The sequence below is a fragment of the Misgurnus anguillicaudatus genome, chromosome 3 (genome assembly GCF_027580225.2).
Source record: "Misgurnus anguillicaudatus chromosome 3, ASM2758022v2, whole genome shotgun sequence".
In the NCBI taxonomy this organism is placed as follows: Eukaryota; Metazoa; Chordata; class Actinopteri; order Cypriniformes; family Cobitidae; genus Misgurnus; species Misgurnus anguillicaudatus.
Genome location: NC_073339.2, coordinates 29,630,491 through 29,656,497, shown reverse-complemented (window position 1 = coordinate 29,656,497; position 26,007 = coordinate 29,630,491). Strand labels below are relative to the sequence as shown.

The window sequence follows — 26,007 nt, the reverse complement described above, 5'->3', positions numbered from 1 at the left end:
TCTGTAGGAAAGGAGGAGTGGCGTTTATCGCGTTTTGGGGAGAAAAGGAGAAAAGATGATAGAATAACATGGTGGATATTGGATTTAGTGTAAAATTAAGAATTTACTTTTAAATACTGACCTGATATAATACTGATTTTGGCAGTAAGTAATTTTTCTTAAAAATGGCGTTTATCGCGTTTTGGAACCAAACTCTTCATATATTCCACTAATACAACATAGGCTACAAGTATAGATTAATATGTGTCATTGTTTTTATAAAATCATCCTACATAATGTAAACAACATTCTGTGAAAATATAACCTTGATATCTTTAAAAGTGCCATAGAATGCAAAACTGTATTTATTTAGGCATAGATGAATAATAAGCAGGAGCGGAGTGGCACCACAAAATCTACCGGGAAATTTCGTAGACCACTGACCCCCCCCAAAAAAATACTACTAACGTCATAGAACAATAGTGACACACAGTACTAAAGTGTTTTACTCAGATTACAATATTGATACAATATTGATGGATCAGCATTGCTTTTTAATTGCACCACACATTCGTAGTATCAAATTCCGAGGGAAGGTTATGCAGGGACTGTATTCTTCCACAACCAGGCTTGTTGTCAATAACAGTTGATATTTCAGTAACAAGGACGTTTTCAGTTCTGAAACTTACAGGATGTTACTTCAAGTATGATGACCTTATATATAACCACAGCTCAAATTAAAATTGATTCCTTAATTCACTCTTTTAATATTGACTGAGTAAGATCATGTCAAAGATTGAAATCAGTGAGCGAAATCAGACTTTGATGCTCCAAATCTCACAATTACATTATGAGACATTGGCCTTCATTTCTTAAATGAGCACACATACCTTTATAAAATTATCATTACTTAGTACACAAAATATTTTTAAACACAATTAAAACATGCTTTTACCTTTGCTCCATATGTTTATCTCTCTGTTCTTCTCTCTGTAGATGGATTGGGTGTGTTGTGATTTGCTGTATGGTCGTATTGATTTTAGCATTTAATTTCCTGGGTCTGCTTTGTGGATCGTGTGGCTATGATAAAAATGCCACACCAACCACACGTGGCTGTCTGTCCAACACTGGAGGAAACCTACTAATGGCGTGAGTAATCGAGCGGTGTCACAAAAAACATATAATATTAGCACTAATAATATTAAGAAAGAGTTTGTTGCTGATATTTCTTTTCTTCTTGGTGGTGGTCAGTTCTGTCGGCTTCAGCTTCATCTTCTCCTGGGTGCTCATGGGAGTTGTAGTCACCACGTTTGTTGCCGGGGGAAACGTAGAAAAGCTTGTGTGTGAGCCACTGGCTAACAGACAGCTGTTTAAGGTACATACTGTATAGTACCTGCATGATGATAGATTAAAAGTCACATTGTTTGTCAATGTTGGGGAAAGTTACTTTTGAAAGTAATGCATTACAATATTAAGTTACTCCCCCAAAAAGTAACTAATTGCCTTACTTAGTTACTTTTCATGGAAAGTAATGCTTACATTACTTTTTAAGTTACTTTTGCATTACTTTTTCTTACTTGGCTGAAGCTTGATCTCTTTCAGGCTTTGCAGGTGTTTTTATGACAGAAAAGTTCTGCTTTCAGAAAATGCATATTTCTGTTGCAAAAATGTCAAGCTCCGCCCTGCCATCTCTGTTTCTGGCTTAAACTGTTCCCGCTCAGTCACGATGCATAGAGTGTGTAATTCTACGTTAATATGTAAGGAATAATTAACGGGCCATTGAATTATTAGAAAATAATACACACCCAACACCGCGGGTGTGCATTTTTTTCTTATAATTCAAAGGACCAGAGTCAATTATTCCTCTTATACCACAAACATTGCTCTGGTGCCTATTTTTAAGACATTTGACCAGTCAGGTGTGCTAAGCCAATCAGAATAAAGCATTCGACAGGACTGTGGTATAAGTTCAGTTTAATTCAATAATTTTTTTTTAATCAAATTAATTAATCTGAAAAGTAACTCACATTACTTTTTTTAAAAAGTAACTCAAATATTATTATGTACATTTATAAAGTAATGCGTTACTTTACTTGTTAAGCCTGATTTATAGTCATGTGTAAGTTCTACGTGGACCACAAGCGCTGTGATTGGTCCACCAGAACCCCTCCCGTCAGGTAAAAAAAACTGTGTCATGGGTATTTCCGTTTGCGACGGTGAAAACAAAGAATGGCCTAGTTGAAGAGTGATTTAACTCAAACTGCAACAAAATTCGCTGTTCATTTACTTCCATCATTGCTGGTCTTCTCAAATCATACACAACAAGTTGCTGTTTCTTCTTCGTTTGTGGATTAACTTGCCAAGCTTCTTCTTCTCGGATGGCGCTGCTACTGTGGTTACACATGTGGATACTGCATACCAGCGGTCTGCACGCGTGTTTGCACTTCGACGCGGAAGACGACGCAAAAGTATAAATGAAAACCGACGCGGAACCTATGCCGTTGCGGCTACGCCGTAGGACCTACGCACACCTATAACGAGCCCTTTACTTCAGAAAAATAATATTATTACGTAATGCAAGTTACTTGTAATGTGTTACCCCCAACAGTGTTGATAGTGGCTGACATGTACACAACAAAATAAAATTGTTCATAAATGCGACTCGAAAGCAGTAAATTACAAAAAAAATGACTTTAGCTGGGTTTTCACAGAGTTTATAAGCAGAGAAAAAATATATAGATAGGATGAAACGTTTTTTTTTTCCGCTTTGTTTGTTTATTGTTTGTTTGAAAGCAGAGGGTCTGTTCTTTAATTTGATATATTTGTATGTTTAAAAATGTTTAGAAGAAAATTTTTCTGGAAGGCATTTTGTGAAACTTAAAAAAAATGGCTGGTGGGGAATGAGTTAAAATAAATAGACTTTACATATACATTAATGCATTTGACACTACACACTTATAGTACATTCAATCTCGAACCTATTAACATATGCTCTCTATACAATTAAGCTTCAGTAACATTTGATTTCCAGTGTGTTCATTAAATTGAATCATCATTTTATGTAATGCTTTACAGATCATCGACACACCATATATGGTACATCCTGAAAAAAAGAACTTTCTTCCTGGCATGCTGTTTCAAAATCCAAACATTGACCTCACTCCCGGTGATATGTACAGGTAATATATGTGCTTTTCTTTGGATATATAATGTAAGGGCAAATTCTCAAAAATTCTCAAAATTACGATATGGTTTAGGATAAGTAAGAGTTTCTTCACCAGTTGAGCTATAGCAGGTGCTTTTCCTTTATTAGACATGTTTATAAGTATTTATTTACAGTATCAGTTTTTTCTATTAGAAAATTTACTACTCTCTCTTTCTCTCTCATAGAGATTGCTATGAGAATAATGGCTTATATTCAGCTTTACAACTGGAGACCAATTTCAACTTCAACAGGTTTCTCAATGTCACAGTGGTGTGTTATCATTAATGTGATTATAAATTGTATGTGGCTATCAATTTAAAGGGGTTATGACATGTCTTTTTATTATGTTTCCTGAAGTGTACTTATATTATCACTTTTTTGCCAAAAAGTAATGACCATTTTCATCCTCTGATTGATTTGTGTGCTTTGCATTCCCTTGCATCCCGCACACTTTTATGCTTTACAGCCGACATGCTGCTGCTAGTCTACTTCTACCGCAAATTCAGTACAAAGACATGTTTTCTTGTAAATTTGCATTTTTTGTCAGACTCTTAATGGATTTTGCCAACAAAGGAGTATTTTTTAATGGCCTGAGGCCATTATTTGATGAATGTATATAATATATGCCGAGAGCATTCTGTTATTATCATATTCTCATTTTTGAAAGAGGTGGCGTTTAGCGGTTTTGGCATTTTAGCTCCTCGAAATAGTGTTATCAGATTAGCCGCTTTCGTCTTGGGCGATGTAATTTTAAACTCACGGACGAACGGGTCATTAGTGGTAGCAAAATAGCATTTAAATTATTAAAATTAATATGTAATAGATCAAGGCAAATTTGATTCCTAATGCCATGACCCCTTTAACACATTTAATGTGTATGTCAACATACCAAGCTTGACCTCAGCACTAATTTTACTGTGCATTTGCGATTTTTCAACAGTATAGCCAAGAACTGGACAAAATATTTAACAGTGTGAATGTGGATCTCCAGGGAATAGTTCTCCTGGACCAGGAGGGCAAAGATAACCTCATTGACTTTGCCAACACAGGCATTGGGCAAATCAACTATCAGGTTTATCTATCAGAGGTATCGCACACAATACTAGTGTCAGTTACAAACACACAAGCACAAACTAAAAGAGACAGTACAATTAAAAAAATAAATATTGTTATAGGTCCAATATGATTTATTGTCTGTGTAATACAAAGATGTTTTTTTAAAGAATGTTTTACCTGCTTTTAATTTATATACCTAACCTATAATCAATGGGGTCCATTACAGGACATAATGTTCTTTGTGTGTCATGACATTTAGTCATATGACAAACAACAGCCAATAAGAGCCAAAACATTATTTAAAAAAATACTGTTGTATTCCATAGAAGTAATGGTATGAGAATGAGTGAATTACACATTTATTTTTTTGGGTGAACCTTTTCTATAAACGTGTGTGGTTTGTTTGGCAGGTAAATAAAGCAACAACAGTTGTGGATCTTCTGTCCTACGCCAATGAACTTGAGGCTCAAGCAGACCGACTGGTGAGTCAAATACAGGATGTAAATTAAATACTCACACTAAATGGTTGCATTATGATATCTGAAGTAAAGTTTCCAATGATCATTCAACTTCAAAGTCTTAGTCTGTATAAGCATATATTAAAAGTTCATTACGTTGAATATTATTTACTCTGCATTAAAATTCAAGCATGCTTTACATCAGTTGGCACATAGATGTCAGTTATCGGAACATTTTTGGTGGTCTCCCCTCCAGTGTAGAGGGACACAAGCAATGCATTCATGAGTAAAACACACATTTACAGGAAACGCAGTGTGTGCGTGTTTGTGTGTGTGCATGTAGGTGATTTGAGCATAATATTTTGGTCTCAGACATCAGACACTATAGCATTTTGTGTGTCAGTTTAAGAGATTATTAATCATGATATTTCATCTTTACCTTTTCTAGCCACGCGGTGCCCTTGAGAATGCACTGAAAGGTCATGCCAGCAGCATCAGACAAATACACAAAGAACAAGTTGTGCCAATGGAGCAGGCCATGGTAAAACACACACAGACACACACACACACACACACACACACACACACACACACACACACACACACACACACACACACACACACACACACACACACACACACACACACACACCGACTATAACACTAACTGCTCAGCTCTTGCATACTCTTCCATTAATCTCTGTCTTTACTTTTTTAATTGGACCAAAGAAATTTGTGAAAGCAAGGGTAAGATAGTTCATATTTTTGTAAGTTTTGTTCCAGTAAATTTGGAATAACATTTAGTGGTTATGTTGGCAAGTTAAACATTTTTGTCTTATTGTGTTTGTGTTGTGCGATTGGTGGTTAGGTGTTTTGTTGTGCAATAGTGTTTATATGCCTCTCTGTGAAATCCAGGCTGAAGTCTCAATCTAATAATGAATCAAATTTTTTTTTCATGGCCTTACTTAATCAATATTAAAGATATCAAGGTTATATTTTCACACAAAAAGACTTTAGCTAGGTTTTAACAGGCAGGGTCACAAATAGGGCTGTCACAATGATTAAATATCGTCTCATTGCGATTGTTTGACCTCATCGCGATGATTTCAGATCACCGCAATGATTGCACATCTCTCTAAAAACACAAGGGGGAGCTGCAGCACATGTATAAACCAGACTGTTTCAGATGGCACTCCTTAACTGACAGTGTAACGCAATACATTGCAAAGCAATTTAATACAGTGGAAAAAATTACAGCAAAACTTTGATAAGCAGTTTGGACTGCCAGGCAAAACATACATTCCCAAAACAGCAGTTCCAAATTTAGGGAAGTGAAGGATGCTATTCTTAAGGATCTGTACTAAGGAATTTAATTTTTTTGCTTTAATTTTATTTAAGACCTGTTCTGGTATAATCAGTTTATTTTGATTGCACTTCTATTTTCAGTTATTTTTGTGTTCATTTCTCATGAAGAATTTTTTCTTTTTTGAAATATTTATTTATTAAACAATTACTTTTAAATATGTGTATTAATATTTACTGCCAGGTAAACCTTGCAAAAGATTTAATTTAAATAATCACAACAATGTGTGAAAATTATTTCATGAACAAAAAAAATTATGACAATTAAATGTCAAAGCAGTAAAACAATTAATTGTCATAACCGTGAAACCCCCCAGCAATTAATCGCCACAATTTATGACACAATTAATTGCCAGCCAAATTTCATAATCGTGACAGCCCTAGTCACAAATATATATTTTTAAATACTAATAATTTGAGACACCAGTGTTTACACCATGTCTTTGTTTGTCTTGTAGAGCTCTCTAAGTCAGAGCATCAGACTGCTCCAGACATCATCAACAGATCTGCCTGTAAGTCCAATGTGGTCAAGCGTTTAAATACTTAAGCATTTAAAAGTAATTGGGACGCCCCCTTCTAATGAAAAGGTTTGACTACTTTAGTCGTTTTTGTAAGCTCTTAATGCTACAGCATATAATATTTTTTGTGCTTCAAACTTTATACCAACAGTTTGGTCAAGGCCCTTTTCCATTCCAACATGACAATGCCCCTATGTATAAAGCCAGGTTCAAAAAGTAATGATTTATTCAGTCAAGTGTAAAAAAACCTTTAAGCTCAGACCTGGGGCCTCATTTTTAAAATGCTGCGTAAAAACCATCCTACATTTGATCTTACGATCATTTAACAAAAATGCGTAGGTGTGATTCATAAACCGAACGTACGCGCAGAAAACGCGCGTACCCCTTTCAAATCTATAAATCGCAAATTAGCTTGAACTTGGGGCGCAGCCGAGCAGTTTCAGATATCCGCCTTTAAACGATGCGTAATTAATGTCAGACCTATAAAAGAGCGCTTGTCAATGTTTAAACCCAATTTTAAACAACAAGAATGGCTTATATTTTAAAAAAAACCTGCAGCAATCAGACAAGCAAAAGTGCGTACGTCTGCTCAGACCCTGACGTGGCGCTAAGCACTTTTCCACGTCAAAGACAGTTTTTATAAATATGGACTTTGCCGTGGTTTTTTGCGTACGCACACTTTACGATCAAATCTGTGCGTACGCACGCTTTATAAATGAGGCCCCTAAACTCAGCTGAACACCTTTGGTATGACTTGCAGGCTTTGAGCCAAACACTCATTACCCGAACTCATCAATGACTTGTACACAGGGGTACAGTCATTTCGGAACAGAAAAAGGCCCTTCAAAGATGGAAACAACTTTAGATCAACTTTTGTCTATAAATAAGCGGTATGTGTGTAATAATTTTCACATTATGTTTTCTAGACTAAAGTGAATAATGTACTCAATGCCATTGAGGCTGCAGAGTATCTCATCTCCAACAACGCATCACATGTAGTCAAACAGGTATTTTTATTTATTCATCTCTCGAACCGTATCTACAAACATTTTAATAGCTTTGTTAATAGCTTAATATTTGATGTGTTTTTCTTTTACCACCATTCACAGGAGACTAATAAATTCATAAAAAACATTATGGGCTATTTTATACAATACACTGACTGGGTCAAGCATTCTGTGAGTAATATACTAAGATGAAGTCTAGCATTTTCATGTTGTCATAAACATGTACTGTATGGTTCAGTAATCCGTTCATATTTGTCTCTATGTGCAGCTGGAGATGGAAGTCGCCCAATGCAAACCCATCGCAAACATAGTTGACACGCTGGAGATCGTAGCCTGCAGCTTCATTGTTGACTCAGTGGTAAAGTTATTTAAGTTTGGCAGATGGAGGTTTAATGACAAGTACAGTATGTCTCTGCAAAGCAGGCCAATCCTTTTAACACAGAGATTTATCATACCAAGACAACAAGATAACAGTGACAGCATGAAGACACAATAACACTGATCATTAAACATCCACATTAATGGTAGAAACATCAACAGCTTTTTATGGTTGATAATTTTAAAAAAATAAACACATGCTGGGTTAAAAATTACCCAATGTTGGGTTGTTGTTATGCAACCATGGGTTATAATAACGCAGCATTGGGCCAATTTTAACCAAGCGGTGTTTTCTGTCCAATACCCAGCATGGGTTAAAAATAACCCAGCCATTTTTAGAGTGCAGTTTAAGAGAGTGTGTGAATTTATAAAGAGCTATGAATTAAGACTAGAGATTAGTCTCGGCCACATGTAGGTTTCGAAGTAAGGGATAATGTAGATGCAGCAGGTTGTTGTCACAGAAATAAACCCTGACATTGTAATCAGGACCCGATGTGAAACTGAGGGTTTTGTATCACACTGAAGGGGCTTATTCCGCAATAACATCCTGCCGCATGTACATTACCGCGCTTATTACACAACTATTTACCTTATAAGTAAGGTGAGGAACATTTAATGATTGATTTGAAATATTTTATTGCCTCATTTCTAACGAGTGCAGACCTTCCAAAAGGAAAATCCGTTTACTTTCAGTTTTAAGTTAAGACAAGACATTCAGATGTCACAAACATGCTATCTGGTTTAATCATTTTTATTTAGGTTTAGGAGATCTTGCAGTCTCTGCTATTGCTCAATTGGAAGGGGAGTTTACCCTAAAACATGACACATCAGTTTACATTTTATACAGTTTTTAACCCTTGTGCATCAATTAAAAAAAGTTACACATAGGTTCACAGGGGACAAAAATGTCCGTCAAAAAAGTGTCATAAAAATATTATAGATTAATATTTTTTTCCACTTTCACTGATGCCATTTTTTTTAACCAGCATCAGCTCTAATCACAATGACCAAACATTCATTCATTTTCAAAATTTTAACCCTTCAAATGCTGGTTTGTTTACACAATGCCACTGTTGTAGTCTTGTGATTTCCAGTACAATATATTTTTGTTCATTCAAACTGTTCACACACGCACACACACACACGCTCACACACACGCTCACACACACACACACGCACATTCTGGTTTCCATGTTTTGTGGGGACATTTCATAGACGTAATGCATTTTATACCATACAAACTGTATATTCTATTCCCCTTACCTACCCCATTCCCTAACCCCAACCATCAAAGAAACCCTTCTACTACTTCACATTTTCAAGAAACATCATTCTGTTTGATTTATAAGCTTGTTTTCTCATGGGGACCTCAAAATGTCCCCACAAGGTCACAAAAATAGTGGTATCCTATCTTTGTGGGGACAATTGGTCACCACAACGTGATAATTACCAGGTACACACACACAAACACATAAAATTTTCAGTACACACATACAAACCACACTCTGACATCCATACCAACACACCCACACAATTATAGCTTCATAATATATCTTATTGGCTCTATAATATGCATAAGCAGAAGACAACAATAAAGCGATAATTTGCTTTATATGCCAAAAAAATTGCACCATCTGGTAAAAAATAGTACAAATTTAAATTTTGAAGCCTTGCCAACAGAATGAAAGCCTGTTAACAAAGATTGCATCATTTTATAGTTGAATGGCACCGGGATTAAAAATTGCAGTTTTAATGGGTTTCAATGGGGACATTTTTGTCCAAAAGGTCCTGAGAGGAAGTATTTTGTGTACCTAGTGGAAAATAGATTTTTTAAAGGAAATGAAGGTGAAATATTAAAATTCCAATAAAAATGCACACCTGTGGCAAATTTTATGCAGTTAGCATTAACGCAGGCAAAGTTATCAAAAAAACAAAACTGAAAAAGACAAAAATGTCCTCAAGGATGCACAAGGGTTAATACTACATACACATTTCCTGTATTTTCTGGATGTATTTTATTTAAGAGACACAGTACTGTGTTATTGTAAGATTGACCTGTCATTTATACTAATGGGTTTCCTTGCACATGTCTTTTAGAACACATTCTGGTTTGGACTGGGAGGATGCTGTCTGTTTCTTATCCCCAGCATCATTCTTTGTGTAAAACTGGCCAAATTCTACCGCAGGATGGACACTGAGGACGTCTATGATGAGTGAGTGGGCAAATACTTGCTTAATTCAAGCAGATCAAGGTTTTTCCTGAAAGGCCACAAATTCAGAAATGCAAAACAGCAAATAAGGTAATCTTTTCAATAATGTAACAGAAACATACAGCTTGTCAAACAGCAGGGTAACTTTCACTGCACAGCTGTTTGGTACAGCCACACTCATTCTCCTTGAGCCAGTCATTTATCGGCCATGTTACATCTCTTATATTCTTCTGATTTCTATTTTCCATGAATTTATTTATTCCAGTTCAACATTACATGAACTGTACATACTTTATACTGTATCACTTCGTTTCTCTTATCTTTACATTACTGCATTCAATCCTTCATTTATTTTTCCTCTTCATTATTCATCACATTTATGTTCATGTCACATGTCATGTTCTAATGTTACAAAGATTGATGTTTTCATATTCACTTTTTTGTTTACAGTAGTATGGACATTGTTGTCAGTGGTTATCATAGTGATGCTCTATATGGCATAAGCAACCCTGTGATGAGCAGGTGATGAGTTTATCCCCATCCTCTCTTTGCATGCTTACATCAGCCGAATGTTTAGAAAGGTTTTTGCATGCAGGGAGATTTTATGAGTAAATCTACAGTAACAGACAAGATTGATGTCAAAATGCAAATGTTGCATTTTGCAGGCTTTACCAGCATGCACTTTATATAGCAAGCTGTATATTACTGGTGTACTGCATGATTATTTTCTGCTCTTTTTGTAGTCATAACACTAAAGACTCTGACCTGATATCTCCTGATGCCTTATGTTTTTATATTCCTTCAAAACATAAGGCATCTAAACAGGTTTTGTTAATGATAAACCTGCATGTGTTTCAGCTATCCATCTTATGACACAATGAGGTGGTATCCTCATGCTTCTGCACCCCCGAGACAGCCTGACTGGTGACACAAATTCACATACTGTACATACTTTCATTCGTGGCATACAATCCCACATGCGTTCTACAGGTACACAACTCTTCAACAGATCTATTGGCTGTTCATCCATTCTTGATCTTTCTTCTGTCTCTGAGACTAACTTCTGTCATTAACGGAGTTCATAGCTACGTTCATACATCTTTCCTCAGAAGTGTCACTAATATTGTGCCTCGTTTTACACATTCTGCTGCTTCTTAACCATGTGCCCTGTGTTAACCCATTACCTTTACTTTCTCTTTTCGTCTTTCTGTCACCCATCACAAATTCACTTTTACTTCATGTTTGGAGTATCTTTGACCAGCCATGTGCATGATCTATATATATATATATATATTATACTGTGACCTGGCTATGTTTCATCAGGTTTCACTGCAATCCTCTTGTCATGTGATCTTTCATATGTTCTTCAGGAAACATGTATTGTAACACTGCATTTTCAACCTTTGCATGACTACCTATACCAGCTCAGCCTTTCATAACTTTATAAATGTTCCCCCACATTTGTATAAATTAAATCATTGAAAGTACAGTCATTTCTTGTTTTAGTGATTTTTAAATATCTTTCTTCTATAGTGGTACAGAGAACTGGAACTAAAGAGAGTTTTGCAAGGTAAGAAAATCACATGTAATTTGTCTCATGTGAAATGTCAAATTCAGTCTAAATTCAAATGTTTTCGTTTTAAATTTATTCAGGGAACCACTATTTCACATTCCAAGAATGAAGATAAAAGGGAATCAGCTGTCAATTTGAAATTAGAAATTGTTCATTCCAGTTTCTCACAATAAAACATACTCATTATTTAAGTGAAGAATTTTCATATGTTACATATTGTAGAGTTCATTATACATGGCAAGTATATATATGAAGATCTTTTCAAAAAGTTTTATATGTTTTGTTAACACTTTTTTAGATTTTTTTATTGGTCTTTAACATGATATAAAAAAGAAACGCCTCATAATGTCACTGTATGCACTGTGATATTGTATTGTTGGTTCTTATTCTTGGACTCAAACTAAGAATGTAATGATGTTTCTGAACCAAGCAACACACAGTTGTTTATTTAGATGAAATGGTTAAAGCAGATGACAATGAAGTATTTTATGTAGAAAGGTTAATCTATCAAGATACTTCTTATTCTTGTGTAAAATACTACTTTTTAAATTTTGTTGTTCAGTGAATACATTAAGTATTTAGTAATTTGTTTCAGAAATGTTTCAAAGGAAATGAAAAACCATTTGAGTAAAAAATGTGTGTTAAATGCACTGAATTGCAATCGATAAAATAATTTGTTTGCACGTGCTCTTGGGTGTAGTGCCATATTCACTAAAGATAGTGAGCAAAAATAAAATCTGTTAAAAATAAAACTGGCACTATTGAAGCAGCATCTAAAGTGGGCATTTTGGCGCAGAAACTGAATGACAATATCTTTTTTTTAAATATTCAAGGAGCAGTGGCAGTGCTATTCCGGCATCTTTTTTAAACTACTGTAGTATAACAACTGTTTTTCGCTCCTTCAGATCTTTGTAAAATATTATTGGATGCCAAAGTCTTAAAAAACTTAAATGTTTAAAATGTCCGTCCCTTTAAAACATAAGAACAGGATGGTAAATGAGCTGGAAAATAAATACTACACCACTAAACCAAATTCTTATGATTTTTGTTTCTATTATGTTGTTTCCTTTTGTCTTTGTATTTATTTTTTTTGTGTCTAAATCAATATGTAATAGCCAGTCATTAATTTACATTGATCATACAGATCCACCCAGGGATTTTCCATCTTTTGTTAACAAACAAAAGGTTTATCCTCATATTCTACAAATCATATTTGTGATTAAATTGCAGTGAACTGTGAATGACCTGCTGTGTAGCACTGTATGTTCTTTGGCATTAATACGGTTCTAAAGGCTTCTTTGACCACTAATGTTATGAGGCTTTGTACCATGTGTTTGAGATTTTACTTTCTATGACATGGCAGGTTCATGTGCAGTCATTCTGGAATATGAATTAAATGTGAAAGTTTCAATGAAAAAATCTGCTCATGTTTTGTGGTGTGCTTTATAAAGGGCATGTATGAAGCAAAAATGTAGAAATTGGCTCTAAATGTAAAAACATTTGGTTCTAAATATAATTACAGCTCTAACTATACTAGTTGTGACAACCAGTATATAATTTGAAACCTTAAGGACACTTCTTTTTTTATGCTAATTTTCCAGCTCCCCTAGAGTTAAACATTTGATTTTTACCATTTTGGAATCCGTTTAGCAGATCTCTGGGTCTGGCGGTACCACTTTTAGCATAGCTTAGCATAATCCATTGAATCTGATTAGACCATTAGCATCACGCTCAAAAATAACCAAAGAGTTTTGATATTTTTCCTATTTAAAACTTGACTTTTCTGTAGTTACATCGTGTACTAGGACCGACGGAAAATTAAGAGTTGCGATTTTAGACTTTTTAGCTAGGGTGATTGATTAAGTCTGGAGCTAAACACTGCAGGTGGGTGATTCTCACGAAACCATTGAAACACCACGGCACTAATGATTTTAGCTTTAAAATGTGTAATATAGTAACATTAAAAAACATCAGAATTAACACAATACTGTGTATATTCTACCTTGCACAATGTGTGATTTCAGCATAAGAATTTATAATTGGAAATTTTATCTCATTTTCTGCTGAAATTCTCATTACCGCAATGTGTCCCGCTGTGTTTGAACATGCGTTATGTTGTAATTTAATCAAATTAACACAAAAATATTAAGGATGGAATATAAATGGATGTTTTGCTAGACTACTTTAGATGACAGAACAAATATTTACTGAATATTCATGTATAATAATAATGAAGAAAAATTAGGAAAATGATGTGTCCATGCCTGATGTTCTCATCCTCCGCAACACTTTTTGAGAACAGTTTAAGCACACATACAGAATTTTAATAAAGTTTGATTTTGAGTGACCAAGCACATGGGCCAGTTACTTCAAGATGGCTACCAGGTAAGATCATTTTTTACAGTTAATTTGAAATATTGTCTTGTCAGAATGCTTACACGACATTTTGATTATCATTACCGCAACAGATGCTTATTAAATGTTAATTTAATTAATAGAAGCATAATACTTTGATTTAAAATGCATGTGCAGAATCTCCAAATTATGTTCTTTCAGGTTTGTCATGTCATTTTGAAAATATGACAGTGTTGATGTTTTCTGACTGTTGCGGTAATGAGATTTTTTAGGACTAATTTTTTAAATTATGTTACAAAAAGTGTTAAATGATAAGTAAAGATTTTTAAATTAATGTTCCCATTTACTCCAGACTTTGTTTTTCAATGTCTGGTGGGAAAAAAGTAAATTTAAGCAATTTTTACATTTTCATGCTTGACATTTTTAAAACCAGGTTTTCGTGAGAATCACCCAGGTATATGTGGCCCGTCATGACTGAAGTTTAATACGCATGGTCCAAGTGATCTTTTCTTTTGTTTTAATCACCATAAAATTGTTTTTGGTTACTTTTAATATGTTAGGGCTCTTCGCTTAAAGACCAAAGAGTTCAAGAACTGCAGCCCTTTAATTTTAAGAAACAGATAAGATAAAAGGGTCTTGACTTAAGCTAAATGTGGCATTATTCTGCTGCATGCAGTTATATGAATATTTTAATGCTAAAAGATAGCATCAGACCCACCACCATTAGTTTGACAAGAGTAACATTAAGACAACAGAAAGAATTTAAACTATTTTATATTTAATAAAACATTACTGTCAGTAAATTCCACAATCAAATTATTTAGAAGTATAACTTATCTTCAAACATGTATACTTATAGGCTATAAGCATACATGTATAAGCATTTTCCTAGGTATTATATCCCTTTATTTATTATGACCAGAACCATTAGCAATATTTCAGTTCATAGTCTTTGTGTTCATATGTACTTGTTACACAGCATTCCTCTTATGTGTTGCTCTTTTTCCAAACAACTCCTTGCATGTTGCAATGCTGTACCTCAGCTTTTGATTACCAAGTCCTTCTGCAGTTTTTGCATAGCGTCTGTCATAAGTTGGCACATAGGCTTGTGCTTGGGCCAGTGTTTCACCTGGCATTCTCTACAATGAATTAAAATAATAAACAGTATTATAATCACGTAGCTTTAAAGCTACCTGCACTAGAACAAACACGGACAAGACTAAAATCTAAATCTAATCCGTATAAGGACAATTTTTAATATGCAAAAAAATATTTTTTTTTCAGTAAAGAGGGAACTTTAAATGATCGAGTAAAAGTATAACAAATGTATGATATGGGCCTTTTAAGCTATTGTCTCTTTTATATTTCATTAAATACATTTTAACTTTTCATGATGCTATACCTATTGCAATACCACTCTCCCTGACATCGAGAGCAACGTTTTGCACCCTGTCTTCCACAAGCTCCGCACTTGGGTTTGTCTGGGATTAGATTCTCCATCACATCCAGATTATATGTTTCAGCCAACCTGATTAGAGGAGCACAAACAATTACAGTCAGAATTTAACATTGTACATTTGATCTGACTATAATCTACTTGATCCGTCTACCTTACCTCCATGTCTTGTATTTGACGTTAATTAAATTTAATTAATTACATTAATGAATCTCACCTGCTAGCTTGTTCTCGTAAGTCATTTTCAGAGGGGTTGAAAACGTGTGTCACTTGGTGTTTAGCAATGGCTTTCCACTTGTTGGAGTTCTCCATTACAATATTATTCCATATCTCTGGCAACTACAGTAAATGAATAATAAAAACATTGTTTGTCCTGCAACTCTGCTAAAATCTGTGTGGTTAGTTATTTATCTGACCATCCAAACAAACTATAGTGATGAAAATATAAACACAATTAAAAATATAAATGACAAATTTATTAGTCGTCTTTGCTGAAGTACCTGCTCCAAGATTAGATCTTTTTTAGGAGGTGCTGGATCTGTGAGAGCAAGCTGACTGAGAAAGTTCTTCAGATCAACTAGGTTTGGTAACTGATCTATCACAGCATCTGTCAAATGTCCACGAAGCTGCACACAGTCATATAAGAAATCATAATGACAGATTATTCCTCAATCCGTTTCATCTGACATCAATCGCTGGTAAATAAACTGAATTAATTAGTGATGTCACAGGACATACACTGAGGAAAATAAGTAGGGGGACCTTCCGTGGCATGCATGATTTCAAACCATGACGTCTTAGTGCATTACCAACAGTAACCTTGGAAACTGTGGTCCCAGCTCTTTTCAGGTCATTGACCAGCTCCTGCCGTGTAGTTCTGGGCTGATTTCTCACCTTTCTTAGGATCATTGAGACCCCACGAGGTGAGATCTTGCATGGAGCCCCAGTAGAGGGAGATTATCAGTCATGTTTAGCTTCTTCCATTTTCTAATGATTGCTCCAACAGTGGACCTTTTTTTCACCAAGCTGCTTGGCAATTTCCCTGTAGCCCTTTCCAGCCTTGTGGAGGTGTACAATTTTGTCTCTAGTGTCTTTGGACAGCTCTTTGGTCTTGGCCATGTTAGTGGTTGGATTCTTACTGATTGTATGGGGTGGACAGGTGTCTTTATGCAGCTAACACAACCTCAAACAGGTGCATCTAATTTAGGACAAATAAATGGAGTGGAGGTGGACATTTTAAAGGGTCAGAATTCTAGCTGATAGACAGGTGTTCAAATACTTATTTGCAGCTGTATCATACAAATAAATTGTTAAAAAATCATTCATTGTGATTTCTGGAATTTTTTTTAGATTATGTCTCTCACAGTGGACATGCACCTACGACGACAATTTCAGACCCCTCCATGATTTCTAAGTGGGAAAACTTGCAAAATAGCAGGGTGTTTAAATACTTATTTTCCTCACTGTATGTACAGATGGTGTATATAAGAAAAGCTTTAAGAAAGTTTAGAATTTAGTGTGAAAAACACCTCATCTAAATCTTACCTTCAAGAGTTGATTTTTGTTAAAGGTATTAAAATCATATTTCTTCTGGCAGTCTGGTTTGAGTATTAGGTTAAGCAAAGCAATCCACACCTGGCCATCGTGTTTGCTCAACTTTAAGTGGTCCTCAGGCAGGACAGGACTCCACTTACCCTCTGTGTATTTCTCTTTTTTACCTATAGAGGGAGAGCAAAGACTTATCCATATGCAGTCATGGTTAGAAATATGCTGGTGTTGCGTTATATGAATTCTGAGCGGCTATATTCGCACTGCAGCAAAAACACTAAATGTGCTACATGTGGTTGCTTTCACATACAGTATTTGCACACATTTAGGTTTATAAACCTGTTTCTTTCCTGAATAGTATAGCAACATTGAAAAGATGCGTATGTGTTTATAGAAACAGTATTTGTGGTTCTGTAAGCTTGACATGTACAGGACAATGCAAAGACACACTGGTAAGTAAAATCCCAAACACTAAACATGTAAACGTATGGCCTGTGAGAGGCTCTGAACGAATGAGAAAAGAAATATAACACAAATGCTAAAATTGAGACTAACCTCTGTTCCAGGGACAGTTTTCAACCAACTGAACCAGCACACATGGCAAATTATGAGTGCTCAGCATCCTTGTAAGTACACTTAAACTCAAGCTAAAGAAATGGGAAATTTAACATTCATTATTAACGTGCTGTTGCATTCATACAATGTATTTAGGTAATGTGTTTAATATTGTTTCGTAGTTAAAAGTATACCTCTCGATGTGATCAGTGATGTAGCACAGCACTGACAGAGCCTTGACAGAGATCTCAAACTCTAACATATCACTTTGTCTTTGCAAATCCTATGACACAAAATATAGTGTACAGGTAAATAAAAATTACATTGAGATATTTAGCAGAAGCTATTATCTGAGGTGACTTTTAAAAGGGAGGAAAATAATGTAGCCTACAGTATAAGGCAAAAATAGTACTCAAGAAAGATCAGATGTGTTAAATTTCCATCCACACTTTAAAAAACACTGCACACCAAAAAAAAGATAAAAGTACAATTTTGCAATTTTGAAATTAACCCTAGATGACCCAAAAGAAAAAGCAGGGCCGCTGCCTGGACCAATCCTGTCAACAACCTGCAGCTCTTTTCAAATATACACTGTATATATTACTGTAAATTACTGTTAAGATATCATGTATGAACACAACCTTTTCTGTAGTACCAGTAAATCAGTACTGGCAATTTTCCTGTATGAGACGCTACCAGTAAATTACAGTTATGATGCAATGTGTGAACATTTTGATGCTTTGGGCCAATCAAAACATTCTTGGGTCAAGAGCAACTGCATAAATATAAACGTTTGCCACAGAAATGAAAACATATGCAATACTAAACAGTCGGAAGCAAAGGCGTACAAAGATTGCATAGAAAATTTCAGAGTTCGTTTAAAGGAAACGTCTGCTTAATGACATCACTGAGTTTATTGGTGTTTTGGTTTGGTATGGATATGTGAATGGTATCTTAACAGTAAAAGGTGGAATGAATTTGCTTGTGTTAGCAGCATTTCTGTGTATTTACAGGGAAGGTCCTTCTGTAGGTACTTTTACCATTATAACTGTATGCAAAGGGCTTAAATGTTCCTCACCTGTGTTGATGCGGCATCTGACAGCGGTACATGTGTAATTCGGTCCTTAGCTGGGATCTCTCCACAGACAGAGCGTCCTGCCAGCAGCGTGAGTTTACGATGACAGTAATCCACCAAGTCAACCACTGCATCATCAGCCGACTCACTGGACTCCTGTATGGTTAACCCACACAGATCAGCATTTCAGCATTTACTACCATCCTATTTTGTGGTTTCCTGGTCATCGATTTTAATTAAATAGAAAGTAAAAAAGCACATCAAGATATTTAGGAAATAAACACTTACCTTGTGGTACATAATTGTCTCCAAGAGATTTATAATGGTAGCTTCATGGTGAATCTGAAGTGAAATTAGTAATGTGAATGCCTAAGAAATTCAAATTAATCTGTTTTGCATTGGGGCAGTTTCCCGGACAGGGCTAATCCTAGTCCCAGACTAAAATGCATGTTTGTGCTGCCCTAATTTAAAAACACCTTTTATCTTAACATATATCAGTGACATTGTTTTGTCTCAAGATGCACACCATGTATTGTTTTTTGTAAGGTATGTCTGTGAAAAACTACTTAAATGTCCTTACAAATCTAAGGGCTAGTCCTGGATTTAGCTAAACCCTGTCCAGGAAACCGATTAAGTAGCTCATACTCACCACCATGTAGATTTGAAATGTGCTCTTTGGATTGAAGTCTTTTAGTTTGCAAATTATGGGAAACAATTTATGTTTCCAGACTTCTGTAAGTATCAGTGCATGTATCAGTGTGGGTACCTGGAAAAAAATCCACGTACGTATTCACAAACACATATTTATATTGAAAGGCTGTTAGTAAATATAACTAAAATAAATTACCTTTCCATGTGAAACCAAAAGGTCCTTGATAAATTCCTCTTGACAGGCCTTAGCATTTAGAATAGCTTGCATATTAAGTTTCTCAATGAACTCGTGCTGGCGAAACCACCTTTATGGAAACATACAAAACATAAAGCGACATGAGAAACGACGACGTGCGTATACATTAACATAACGTGGGTGATGTCCCTTTTGAATGAGAAATTTACTTTGGACTTCCGATTTCACGTAGTGACATCCTCTCCAGACTTTGAATATACATTTCAGCCTCTCCGTGTAGAAGTACTGAATCCATATTGAACTGGATGATCTTTGTTGTGAAAAATAAACTTGCTTTATAGGCTCTCCACACGCTATTATACTTCAACAGACCTTTTGCGTTGTTACTATGGTTACAAGTAAACGCTGACGTGCGAAAGGGGCGGGGCTCTGACACTAAGCAAGATACTCGGGTCAGAGATAAAAGTTACAAAAACTCTGCATGTAGTCTGCTGCAAACCGCATTAAATTTTATTTATCATAACTGTTTTTGTTTATAAAAAAACTACTAATCGCAAAAAAAATTACTAATCGCACTTTTTGTAGTGTATTGGTACTGGTGGCCAATATATAAAATAGATACCCTGGTGTGCATGCCATATATTTTTGTAAATGTATTCTGGACTCTTCTGTACAAATAAACAAACAGTGTTTTATCTCTTCTATATAAATCAGGGAAACCGTTTACACATATAATAATAACAAATCATTCAATCATCATCTATATAACATAAACGTATCATGAACTTATTCTAAATTAGGAAATTATTTTGCTTAGCAATACATAATAAGTTTATAGTAATTTAAGCCTATGAAGATTTACGACACACATTTATACATAGGCTTACTGTTTCCACACTCACTCATAAGACAAATCAGATATGTTTTATCTCATTTTTATTTCTTTGCCTATCTTTGTTTAACCAAAAACATTTCCAATGGCTCCCCACATTAGTTTACACTCCATGTAACACATGTAGTACTACTACACGTAAACCAGGTAGTGCATGGATGAGTTGAAGGCTAAGCAATTACATTTATCTGGGTTCCAGCTGAATTGCTTTCTTTGTCTTTTCTTTAAACTGAAATGTCTTTCACATCAATAGTCAATAGCCCACTATGTTGCCATGTCTAATTATATAATGTCTTGTGAAGAATTTAGACCATTTAGGTTCCATGAGTGTAACCACACCCATTCCAAACACCCCATGCCTCCAGATCTTCCGTACACAGTGCAAAACTAAACCACAAAATCATCTACACCAAACACACACAAATACCATACCAGACAAAAATGAAACTTGTCTAACACTTTCTCACATGCACATACACTACTTTCGGTTCAATATAGAGCAGTGTATCTCAGGGGGCTGGGCCCACTGAGGGGCTCAACAGATTTCCAAGGAGACCGTAAAGGGACATTCCAGTTTTTTTTAAATAGGCTAATTTTCTAGCTCTTCTAGAATTAAACATCTGATTTTTATTGTTTTGGAATCCATTCAACCGATCTCTAGGTCTGGTTGTACCACTTTTAGCTTAGCATAATCCATTAAATCTGATTAGACCATTAGCATCCACTCAAAAATGACAAAAGAGTTTTTCCTATTTAAAACTTCCGTAGTTACATTGTGTACTAAGATCGACGGAAAATTTAAAGTTGCGATTTTCTAGGCTGATATGGCTAGGAACTATACTCATTCCGGCGTAATAATTAAAGACTTTGCTGCCGTAACATGCCTGCTGCAGGCGCAATGATATTACGCAGCGCCCAATTTCAATAGCAGGGGACTATTTTTGGGCACGATGCGCCATGCTAATGGTCTAATTAGATTCAATGGATTATGCTAAGCTATGCTTAAAGTGGTACCGACAGACCCGGAGATCGGCTGAATGGATTCCAAAACGGTAAAAATGGATGACTTAATTTTTTTTAAAGAAACTATAAAACATTAAACTAATCTATTTATTTTGGATTGTTTGGTTATTTTTGTAATGAAAACACATCTGTCTCACGCCAAGCCCTAGAATATTCTACTGGATAGAAAGAGAATGAGTTGGGGGGGGGTCTAATATTGTTTTAGGTAATAGGGGGGCCTTGAAGTTAAAAAGGTTGAGAATCACTGATATAGTCACACTATTCCATATAGAGTACACACACACACACACACACACACACACACACACACACACACACAGTATAGATTATTACAATCAGTTCTTTCAGGCTTCACCAGACTAGAAACTGGAGGCCCCCAGTCTGGAGAGATGAGTGTGCTTCTCAAAGGCCTCCTTTGTATGAGCAGTACTTATAAACCCAGAAAACACCTTTTCACAGCCCTAAACATCAAGCAATCCTTTCTACACCTTCATCGAGTGCCCTCTTCAACCCTCCACCATGAGAGCTTTACGGAGCGCTGCTCTCCTGATAGCCTGCTTCATCGGGACCTTCAATGCTCAGGCTCAAAGCAGCCACAACAACAGTAACCAAGGCAACAACATCAACCACATCGAGAGCACTAATATTAAGCCTAAGCAGCCTAAAGAAAATGTCGGAAATGAGCCTATTAGTTTCAACACCAAAGCCAAAGACTCTTGTAGCATGGTGATCTCCGGCCAGACTGACTCCACTAAGCTGCGTGTCTCCTGCAAGAACAAGGGCAAAACTTACTGGTGTGAATTTCTGGGCAAACCTAACTTGTGTAAGGCATACAACAACAACCCACACCACTTCTTCAAACAGATAATGTGGGACATGAGAAAGCTCCACAACGCCTGCCAGGGACCACAGGTATTCAAGCCACATATGTGCCGCTCTGCTTCAGATGATGTCCGAATGATACTCCACTCTTCCTTTCCCAAAATTTCCAACCTAAAGCCTACCCAAGCTCCTAATGTTCAGAACCAGCCAAAGCTGCAGCAGACCAAGTCCAGCATTAGCACCCCCAAACCTCCGAGACAACCACCGAAACCCCACCAACCAGCTAAACCAGCATCCAAACCAGTCAAGCCTGTTGTTTCGAAGCCTGCATCTCCACGTAAACCTGTCAAGACCATCACACCAAGACCCACCGTGGCGCAAGGGGAAGACCAATCCACCAAGCTGGCAGAGGAGTATTGCTGGGAGAGTCTTCAGGGTGTCTGCTCCTACTTTATAAGCTGGTTCCAGAATTAATCACCACCACTGGTAAGCACATAGCTAACTAATTTCATATCTAAAATAAATTTAGTTTTATAGCAATTAACCAAACAATGTGTCTGAACCATTTATAAACTATTTGATACAAAGATTCAACTGTAGATTGTCTTAAAATGGATTACAGTCTAAAGGAAGCATCAGCTACATTCTTTTGATACTTATACAAGAGGTATTGTATATAAAACATGGACAAGTATGTTCACAGTGGATTTTTTTTAATGTGAAACACTAAGGCATATGCAAAGTAAGTAAACAGCAAACCTAAAATATCAGTCATATATCATGGTTGGGATTTTCAGCCAATGATCATTTCTATACCCTAGCTCTATTTCCCGGTTTCACAAACAAGGCTTAAGGCTAGTCCTAGGTGTCTCAACTGAAAATAACTTTCACATATAAATCTTAAAATATGCCAGTACCAAGTGTCAAGATAAACACCATTAACATATTTAAAGGCATGTTAATAAAAAATGCTTAATTGTCTTAATTTAACCAAGGCTTCCTTGCTTTAGCTAAACCGTGTCTGTGAAACCAGTCATTTGGAGCAGTTTCCCGGACAAGTTTTATCCTAGTTCCAGATTAAAATACATGTTTGAGCTGCCTTAATTTAAAAACAACTTGCACTGAGATATTTTAACATATATCAGTGACATTGTTTTGTCTCAAGATGCACACCAGTATTGTTTTTATAAGGTTTGTTTGTAAAAACTACTTAATTGTCCTAATATAACTAAGGCCTAGTCCTAACCTAAACACTGTCCAGGAAACTGCCCCTATATGTTTTATGTTTAGGCACGTTTTATTACCGAAGCCTTTTTGTGACTTCATATTTTACTGTCATTTTTATTCTTTGAGGATAAAGCAAGGTGTAGTAAGATTTCTCAAAAAAGAGGTCAATATGTTATTTAATATGCTATATGTTATATAATAATCCATTTTTGTTAATCTTTCATCATCTTTTGTCCCCACTTTAGGTTTCCAGTGTCAGAGATTTTTTGAGTCTTTCTACGAGGCTGTATGTGTGCGTATGTGTGTACAGTATGTGATCATTTGGTTATGACTGCACTTTTGTGCTTGTGTGTGCTTTCCTATTTGTATCTTTATATGTGCCATTAAAGTATTTTGATAAAAATAAACAAAATAATAAACCACCTTATGTCTCTGTGAATGAATTTTGTTTTTTATCTGAGGAAAACAAAACAACAAGACAGGAATATCCAGAAGTTTATTTTGCTATTTAGCAACCTTAGCAATTCTTATCTATGCAAGTAAGGTTTTCAGTTAATGCAAAAAACAAGAAAAGAAAACAACAACAACATAGTTATAGTAAATATAGGCTACTGAAAAAATCTATTTTATCTGCTTCGAGGTATTTCAGAGAGTCTAGACACCATCATTTAAGAGAGACAGTGCCAAGCACCATGACTGAACATGTTTGTGTATTAATGGGATTACTTGGGCTGAAAATAATGACCTGAAAATATGAGCCTAAAATAAAATGCAAGATATAAAAATAGTCACATTAAGGAAAAAATGCATTAAAAATAACAAAATAAAACAATACCAAAATAAAAAGATGCAGTGTGGTTCCTAGGAGGCTGTACTGCTTGGACAGGCTGATTTCACGTAAAGTCATGTTATAGTCACAAACATTTATTAATTTATTTGTGTCCATGGCACGAAATTCAGCTTTTTTCGTACATTGAGCATGAATGTCTTTTTTGTGCCACTCACACAAATTTCTATAAATAGTTTTTCATGTCCGTGGCACGACTTTCTTTTTTGTAGCATTTTATGTATTGTTTTCACATTGTTTTTTTTCCTATTTTCTTACCGTTGTTGCTTCACTGTAAAAAATACTTTGCTGCCTTAAAATTTTTTGTTGAATCAACTCAGATTTACAAGTCTTGTCAACAAAGATGAGTTGTCACAACTTATAAAATATAGTTGAGAAAAGTCAACTTAATTTTTTAAGTTATAACAACTCACCTGTAGTTATAACAACTCATCTCTAGTCAAGATACATAATAGTAAGTTGAAATGACTTGTAAATCTGTGTTGATTCAACAAAAAATGTTAAGGCAGCAAAGTATTTTTTACAGTGTTGGGGTTAAAATCACTTTCTGTTACATTTTTAGACATCCTAACCCAAACCCCAACTCTAACCCCAACTCCAGACGAGAACAGTTTTAAAAGCGGAAGAAAAACATGTAAAAACCAATAAATAAAAGCACATCCTAACCCAAAACCCAAATCTAACCCCAATCGACAATGATTTAAAAATAGAAAAAAGAGAAAACAATACATCACATGACATGAAAAAAAATGTGCTACCGACATGAAAAACTATTTAAAGCTGAATTTCATGCCATGGACACGAACAAATCAATCAAAATTTTCGTGACTATAACACGACTTTCCGTGAGATCATGCTTGGATCAGATAGGATTGTAAAAGTAATGCAAATTTTTAAACATCTTTACAAGGCTTTTTAAAGAGGTTTCTGAATGGGATAAAATGACCTCTTTAATTTTATGGTTAGATGGACGATTACACAGTTACATGAAGCTAGATAATGCAAATATTATTTTTTACAATCAATCAATATGAAATTCAGTGTCTAGTAAATTGACACAATGGTGACCTATTTTGTGTCTGTTAATGATGCAAAACCTTTCATTTTAAAATCTTTCAAGGTATTATAAATGTGACCCTAATTAAAACATGAACAACTTAAAAATTGTTTCTAAACATAAAACAATGTAATAATAAATGTGTTGTTAACTTAAAATAAATGTTTCTACATACAATGGTATAGGTAGTTATCATTACTGTATGAGTTGTTCTTAATCCTGGAATTAGATTTTAAATATTGTGGTGGGTTCCTGAGACCAGGATTATAAACTATATTGTAGTGCCACCTAGTGGACAGGTTGCCAAAAACGTCTGTTTGTTCTGTACCACATGTCTGACAGAAGGAGGATACAGATGTTTTTGCTGGTGAGCCAAAACATAATCTGTAAGAGTATATTAGACTTTATTTGGTTGTAATGATCATGAAACTTAAAGGCTATGTCTGGACTAAAATTGCAGAAGAGTACTTACTTAACTGTTTACTTTTTTAATCATGGTTAGTTAGTTTATTGCTTACATGAAATGTAGCTATATTTAGCCATACCATACAGCAAAA

At 35.4% G+C, this 26,007-nt stretch overlaps 3 protein-coding genes across 9 annotated transcripts in view; 2 read left to right on the top strand and 1 right to left on the bottom strand.

Moving 5' to 3' along the window:
* The window catches only part of prom1b (prominin 1 b), a 40,682-nt gene extending 27,946 nt beyond the window's left edge, over positions 1-12,736 (top strand). For 2 of the 7 annotated variants that reach the window (XM_055205384.2, XM_055205381.2), the window contains 17 exons: positions 976-1,128; positions 1,231-1,354; positions 3,055-3,158; positions 3,370-3,454; positions 4,125-4,271; positions 4,651-4,722; positions 5,147-5,239; positions 5,428-5,445; positions 6,519-6,572; positions 7,505-7,585; positions 7,688-7,756; positions 7,854-7,943; positions 10,061-10,176; positions 10,624-10,695; positions 11,032-11,163; positions 11,707-11,743; positions 11,827-12,736. In XM_055205384.2, coding sequence (XP_055061359.2) covers positions 976-1,128; positions 1,231-1,354; positions 3,055-3,158; positions 3,370-3,454; positions 4,125-4,271; positions 4,651-4,722; positions 5,147-5,239; positions 5,428-5,445; positions 6,519-6,572; positions 7,505-7,585; positions 7,688-7,756; positions 7,854-7,943; positions 10,061-10,176; positions 10,624-10,695; positions 11,032-11,101 — 1,348 coding nt within the window. In that variant the 3' untranslated portion in view covers positions 11,102-11,163; positions 11,707-11,743; positions 11,827-12,736. The remainder of the gene's footprint in view (positions 1-975; positions 1,129-1,230; positions 1,355-3,054; positions 3,159-3,369; positions 3,455-4,124; positions 4,272-4,650; positions 4,723-5,146; positions 5,240-5,427; positions 5,446-6,518; positions 6,573-7,504; positions 7,586-7,687; positions 7,757-7,853; positions 7,944-10,060; positions 10,177-10,623; positions 10,696-11,031; positions 11,164-11,706; positions 11,744-11,826) is intronic. The other 5 variants (XM_055205382.2, XM_055205383.2, XM_055205385.2 and 2 more) reach the window with 5 other exon arrangements.
* A 2,121-nt stretch (positions 12,737-14,857) lies between these two features.
* On the bottom strand, positions 14,858-19,979 carry zmynd10 (zinc finger, MYND-type containing 10). The gene is made up of 12 exons (XM_055205389.2): positions 19,792-19,979; positions 19,583-19,691; positions 19,385-19,501; positions 19,024-19,077; positions 18,739-18,891; positions 17,855-17,943; positions 17,661-17,752; positions 17,103-17,275; positions 16,058-16,183; positions 15,775-15,896; positions 15,504-15,629; positions 14,858-15,240 (listed from the first exon to the last, which is right to left on the bottom strand). Exons 1-12 carry the CDS (start codon positions 19,875-19,877, stop codon positions 15,141-15,143), a joined length of 1,347 nt encoding a protein of 448 aa, XP_055061364.2. The 5' UTR covers positions 19,878-19,979; the 3' UTR covers positions 14,858-15,140.
* Positions 19,980-21,800: 1,821 nt separating this feature from the next.
* fgfbp2b (fibroblast growth factor binding protein 2b) lies at positions 21,801-23,076 on the top strand. The gene has a single exon (XM_055206713.2). It carries the CDS (start codon positions 22,017-22,019, stop codon positions 22,791-22,793), a length of 777 nt encoding a protein of 258 aa, XP_055062688.2. The 5' UTR covers positions 21,801-22,016; the 3' UTR covers positions 22,794-23,076.
* Positions 23,077-26,007: the final 2,931 nt, after the last annotated feature.

Coding starts and splice junctions, on each gene's coding strand:
- fgfbp2b (XM_055206713.2), top strand. CDS start 22,017: ATGAGAGCTTTACGGAGCGCTGCTCTCCTGATAGCCTGCTTCATCGGG.
- zmynd10 (XM_055205389.2), bottom strand. CDS start 19,877: ATGGATTCAGTACTTCTACACGGAGAGGCTGAAATGTATATTCAAAGT. Junction 19,078..19,384: donor CATTTCAAATCTACATGGTG/GTGAGTATGAGC, acceptor ATTTCACTTCAG/ATTCACCATGAAGCTACCAT. Junction 15,241..15,503: donor GGAGAGTGGTATTGCAATAG/GTATAGCATCAT, acceptor AATTCATTGTAG/AGAATGCCAGGTGAAACACT.